The sequence below is a fragment of the Andrographis paniculata genome, unplaced genomic scaffold (assembly GCF_009805555.1).
Source record: "Andrographis paniculata isolate CXL003 unplaced genomic scaffold, ASM980555v1 Contig60END, whole genome shotgun sequence".
NCBI lineage: Eukaryota > Viridiplantae > Streptophyta > Magnoliopsida > Lamiales > Acanthaceae > Andrographis > Andrographis paniculata.
Genome location: NW_026137596.1, coordinates 4,427,643 through 4,434,029, shown reverse-complemented (window position 1 = coordinate 4,434,029; position 6,387 = coordinate 4,427,643). Strand labels below are relative to the sequence as shown.

Genomic DNA, 6,387 nt, shown 5'->3' with positions numbered 1-6,387 from the left:
TTTATACAATTAAATAACATAATTAATTATTTAACTATAAGGATCAAGATAGGTGCTTTACTTTTGAGTTAAAAAAATAAAAACAAAAAAATATGTGCAAAATAGCAAAAAATTCTTTTGTGGTTTTCCGAATTAGTTGAAAATTCCCCGTAGTTTTAAAATTCCAAAAAATGTACTTGTGATTTTCAAAATGTTATACATTTTATCATATTTGACCGTTATACCTATATTTATATATATTTTAATTTATTTCCCTCTCTTCTCTTTTTTTCTTCTTCTCTTTTCCCTCAACAGATTCTTATTCCCTAAATTCTTCTTCACAAGCCAAGTTTTTTCCAATTCTTTTTTTTTTCTCCAATTTTTTTTCCATGCCCTGCAGCCTCACCCTGTTCTTGCTTTTCTTCTTCTTTCTCCATTTTTTTTTCATTCTTCTTCGGGTGTGTTTGTTTGGGGTTTTGGATTTTAAATTGTGATTTGAATAGTAAAAATTTTGAATTTGAATAGTTGTATGATGTGATATAAATAGGTGTTGATGTGATGTTTTGAATGTAAAATTAATTTTTAATATAATATTAAAAATGAAAAATAAGTGTGTGTTGATTTTTTTGGGAGAAAAAAATGGATGAACAGTGGATTGAAAATCCAATTCCCCAAACAAATACACCCGACAAATTTTTCTTTAAAAAATGAATAATTGAAAAATAATAAGAAGAGAAAGATGATGACAGGCAGAAGCCGTTGGAGAGAAAGAGAAGAAAAAAACAGGCAGGACCAAGATTTTTCCTTTTTTTTTTCCTCTATTTTCTTCCTTCTTTCTTCTTTATTTTTTTTTCTCCAATTCTTTTTTCTTCCTCAATTCTTCTACTGCAACCAACAACATCAAATTCTTTCGGTTCTTCTTAGATTGATTTCAAATCTGGATGTCAAATTGATTTTTTAGATTTCGGGTTTGGTAAAACAAGGAAGAAATCGATAGTAAACAATAAATTTGGGATCAATTTCAAATTTGGTTATGTTTAGTGGATTTAAAATAAAAAAAAAAAAGAATTGAGTTAAATTTTATAAGTACGGAGAAGAACAAGGAAGAAGAACAACAAAGGAAGAAGCTGTAAAAATAATCATTAGGGTATTTTAGTAATTTTATACAAAAATATATCATTTTATGGACAAAAAATCGCATAGCAGGGGGCGTGACATACAACCACCGTTAAATCCTAACGGGGAATTTTTTTGCAACATTTTGAAAATCACAAGAAAGTTTTTTAAAGTTTTAGAACACGAAGATTTTCAGCAAAATCGAAAAACCACAAATCTTTTTTTTTACTATTTTGCCAAAAAGATATATATTGAGATTGGAAGATATATATATTGATATTGGAAGATATATATTACACTGTTAACTAAACAATACTTCATTTTTTCCAAAAAAAAAAAAAAAAAAAAAAAAAAAACCACAATCCGAATAACAAAGGATATAAAAATAAGATAAAATAATAAGTTAAAAAGACAAAAACAAGCTAAATTCGATCTGTCTAAGTAAATGCTAATCACGCTGCTGCTGCTGCTGCTGCTGCATCTACCCACTCTCGACAAGGCGCGTGGTCACACGCCCGCCCCTTCAAGAGACGATTAATTAAATCTGGACTTCATTGGAGGGGGGAAGGAACAACTATTGCTTCCTCGCCGTGACGAACACTCCTCGAGAACGCACCAACACACTTCCACTCTGCCCATTCGCCGCCGGAAGCCGACGAGACGTCCGGAGATCGCCGGGGAATAATCGCCTGGAGGAGGCTAGTAGTTTAGATTGAGAGACTATCGATTTTCGAAAATTGTTTTGCGGATTGACGGATGGAGGAGCTGGCGACGGCGGCCGGAGTGTACACGCCGAGGACGATACAGGCGTGGAGAACGCTCCTTAACTGGATTACGTTCTTCTTCCAGATCTTCGCTCAGATCCTGCGCGGTACGCCGTCGTTTACTCAGGTTCTCTCCTACGTTGGCTTCCGTCATGGCTACTCGCTCTCCTCCGCGCCTCACGCGCCGTCGGAGTTCAAGCCTATTCCGGTGGTGGAGCTGACGGAGTTCGAGGAACAACTGGAAGAGGCGCCGCCTTGTCCTGCGGTTTCAGTCGCCGGTGGCGACCGGAAGACGGACGATTCTCCGCCTTTGGAGAAGCTAACGGTAACTCCTTCTCAGTGTTTTGAGTATGAATTTGGGGAAACTTGAATTTGATTGGTTAATGGATGATAAATGAACGAATGCATCTGCGGTAATTGCTCTTGTTGACTTTTCAAAGCGTTTGAATCAATCGTATCTGTTGATAATTTGTTCATTTAATTTTTAGTATTTATCATATGCGCGAAAGGAACCTAGGGATTGTGTTTTCGTGTAGCATGAGTTACTGAGATTCTACTTTTTGTTAAGTATAGATAGGTTTGTTAGATGCTAGAGACAATGATAAATTTGTTACCAACGCCAGAATCACGTTTTTTTTCGGCTGAGATAATGATAATGATAATGAAGATTTTGGTCTAGATTTCAATAGACAGGTAGGCACAACTGAACTGGATTGTCATAATCTTGATACCTAAGAATGACTTTAAACATTGCATTAAATCACTGTCTACCTAAAAATTGTGATTTTTGGAATTAAAAATACGTATATTTAGGTTAGAATGATCAAGAATCAAGTATCAGATGATTAGTCTTGTGTGATGCTGTCAGAGTGTTTACTTGAATTTCACTTATGAAGCTGTCTTTCATCAGCACGTCCTTTGAGGAAGGGTAATCTTTGCTAAATGAGTTCTCTAATCTCTATGTGCTTGACAAATGGGCTGAAGATTTCTGAGTTTTTAAGTTAGTTGCTAGCTACAACTATGATCGTTGTCAGTTGAATGGAATATAGAAATATTCTTGTTTGTGGAATCTAGTGGCATCTTAAAAGTGAGTTAACTACAGAAATGACTGCTCTTGATTGGATTCTATTCATTGATCATTGGATAATCATGAAGCATGGCATTGCATTGCTGTGTTGTAATCTCATTTGTCTTATATACCTTTCCTTGTTAGCATTGTTGTGTCGTGCCCAATTTGGCATTTACAGGTAAGTCACATCTCTTCAATATATCCAAGTAATATAAGTCTAAAGTAATGATGCCACCAGTTAATGGTATTTGTATTTGGAGTATTCTATGAGCTAATAAAACACTGTAAGTGGATGAATTTAAGATCGAAAACTCTCACAACAAGCCGGTGAACTGCTACTCCCAATATGTCTTCTCAAGGTGGAGTATTCTATGAGCTAATAAAACACTGTAAGTGGATGAATTTAAGATCGAAAACTCTCACAACAAGCCGGTGAACTGCTACTCCCAATATGTCTTCTCAAGGTCATGTTTAGGATTTTCTAATGCATAAATTGGAATATCAAATATGCCACATGCATCACACGGCGTTGAGCAAGTGAATGATTAGTGAATCATGATAACTATGGAGTAAAAAAATAGCTTTAAATTTGTATTCCTTGAAAATGTTGGTTGTATTTGCAATTTATTTACAAACCTAATTTAGCAGATGTGATGTGCATAAGTTGTTAACCTTTATAAATGAATTAACCAACTCTTGACCTAATGTTTTGCTACTTATGCTACTAATATCACCGCTTGATCTCATTTACAATACAAGGCAAAGCAATTTTCTTTTGCTTTTGAAAGTTTGTGTTATTGTGGAAGCAGATGTTACATTCATATTATGTTGCTATTCAAGTATTTATTTTTAATCTAATAGCTGTGATATTTGTAATTTTCTGCTGGATGTAGGTGGTTCTTGATTTGGATGAAACCCTGGTATGTGCATATGAGACGTCGAGTATGCCAGCTCTTCTACGAACTCAAGCCACTGAAGCTGGGATAAAATGGTTTGAACTGGAATGTGTCTCATCTGACAAGGTAAAGTTCCAGAAGACATCAATTTTTGTAGAAAATTTTAAAGTAGATCTGATGCTTAATATTGCTTTCTAAATATTAATTTTTGAGGGTGGCTTCTAGGAATTTGAAGGCAAGCCAAGAGTCAATTATGTGACAGTGTTTGAACGTCCTGGCCTGAAAGAATTTTTAAAGCAACTCGGGGAATTTGCTGATCTTGTGTTATTTACGGCTGGACTTGAAGGTTCCCATTGCTTGACAATGCATTATTCTTCTTTTATCCTACCTATACGTTATAAGGACTATAGTAACTTGTTGGATTGCCATACATATGTTCTCACAGGCTACGCCAGACCACTTGTGGATAGAATAGATGTTGAAAAGCAATTCAGTAGCAGACTCTATCGGCCTTCTACAATTAGCACGTAAGTTTTCTCTTTTTGTTGTGTGCTGTTAGGAATAGAACACGAACAACAGTGTGTTCCTTGCACCACATCACTCATTGCGTTTCTTTTGAATTTTTAATATCTGGAAGATATCTTCAAGCTTCACTTTCTTGCTTCAACACATGTATCGTTTTTTCTGTATATGCTGTTGCATTTTCATGTGATCAAAGCACTACTAAAAGCCATATTAAGTGTGACATCTGGCCAATATGCATATGTTAGTGTGTTTTTTACGGAAAGATATCAATAAGACCGAAATAACAAGTCTCCCTGTTTGTTGCTTACACTGAATGCTTGATATTGCTAAAGAAACATATGGTTGCCTGAACTTTTGACTTTGGAAGATTGCTTGTTTCAAGACATTGTCCATTTCTTTTTGGATAAATGGGCACTATCCTTGTATAAACTCCCCAATTCGGTTATATTGTATATATGGATTCTAAAATTGTGCGTCGTTTACTGGTTGCAATTTTGGATTTTTAGATGCAAACTTCGTGACAAAATAGCGTTTTTTCGCTTCTTTATAGCTGCAAAATGTTGTGGCTCCCATATGTGCATTGGATTTATAGCGATGGTTTCATGTGCCAACAGTATCTATTTCAATTGAAACTCAATTCATATCTACAGTACAGTAAATCTCATGTCCGTCCAAAATATTTTCACTGTGTTTCATATTACAGTCAGACAAGCAATTGACTTCAGCTGGAGATATTGCCCTGAATATGCAAAAATGTCTACATGGGTTGTTCACATCATTGAATGTATGTTTAGACCTTAGATGGCCATGCTAATGCTTTTCCGGAGGATGGCACAGTCACATTTGGTAGTTAAACATACTATTAGACTATTGGGTGTCGGTTTTGAGATATTCCAAATTAAAACCGGCCACGATAGATGCAAAATAGGGGTTCAGAAGTTTCATGCTGATGACTAAGGTAGAAATTGGTAGTGCAGTAATCTCTAGTTACTAGCAGCATGTCAGTCATCATGTCTCGTTCTGTTACTGTTTTTATCTACAGTTTCGACATCTTTATTTGACGTAGCATTTTGGGGTTCAAATCCGATACAACTCCACTGAGACTTCTAATCTCGTCTGATTATTATTATCAAACAAACATTGAAAACAATATGAAAATAATATTTGGTGGATTCCCAGTTTTATTGCCTGCACCATCTAATTCCGTTATAGTCGGTTTCGTGTACATCGGGTAGAAATTGCTATTGAAATTCCTGTTCAATTGCAGGGAATACCGCGAACATGTGAAGGACTTGTCTTGCGTGTCGAAGGACTTGTGCCGAATAGTCATTGTAGACAACAACCCGTTCAGTTTCTTGCTGCAACCGTTGAATGGAATCCCGTGCATTCCATTTTCGCCCGGACAACCTCACGATGATCAGGTAACAAAAATTTCATACATTCCTCAGGAAATCCTCTGGTTATTATTACCTCTTTTCACAAACTAATTTCCTAATATCAGCTCTTGGAAGTAATCCTCCCGTTGCTGAAGCAGCTCTCGGTGCAAAAGGACGTGCGCCCTGTCCTCTACGAAAGGTTCCGCATGCCCGAATGGTTTCAAAAACACGGAATTCCTTCATCGGGATTGACATAGCACGGAGCTGTTCTTCATGCGAGGTCAGTACCTCTTTCTCTATCTCTTTGCCTGAATTTTTTTGTATAGCATATCGATGCTCTCAAGGAGCATTCATTCGTCGTGAAATTCTAATTATCTCTCTCTCTCTCTCTCTCTCTCTCTCGTATTGTCGGGAAGAATCCCGACAAATGTGATCAAGTTTAAGTTCAGATTGTTTGTTGTGCAAAGGGGTGTTGGTAGAGATATATAATTGGGGAAATGTGGTTTTTCTATGTTCTTTTTCCATGGAAAATGCTGTGTTGGTTGCTACTCTACTTAAGTTGATAGATGCAATTCAGTTCAGTTATTTGCCCCCATTTTTTTGTACATGATCGAAATAGATAGTACATGTTGTGTGTTATATAAAAGTATGTGCGGTATGAA

At 36.1% G+C, this 6,387-nt stretch overlaps 1 protein-coding gene across 1 annotated transcript; it reads left to right on the top strand.

Moving 5' to 3' along the window:
* The first annotated feature begins 1,627 nt into the window (after positions 1–1,627).
* On the top strand, positions 1,628–6,387 carry LOC127259626 (uncharacterized). Its single transcript, XM_051287070.1, has 7 exons — positions 1,628–2,184; positions 3,822–3,950; positions 4,050–4,170; positions 4,270–4,351; positions 5,617–5,770; positions 5,851–6,005; positions 6,142–6,387. Exons 1-6 carry the CDS (start codon positions 1,852–1,854, stop codon positions 5,980–5,982), a joined length of 951 nt encoding a protein of 316 aa, XP_051143027.1. The 5' UTR covers positions 1,628–1,851; the 3' UTR covers positions 5,983–6,005; positions 6,142–6,387.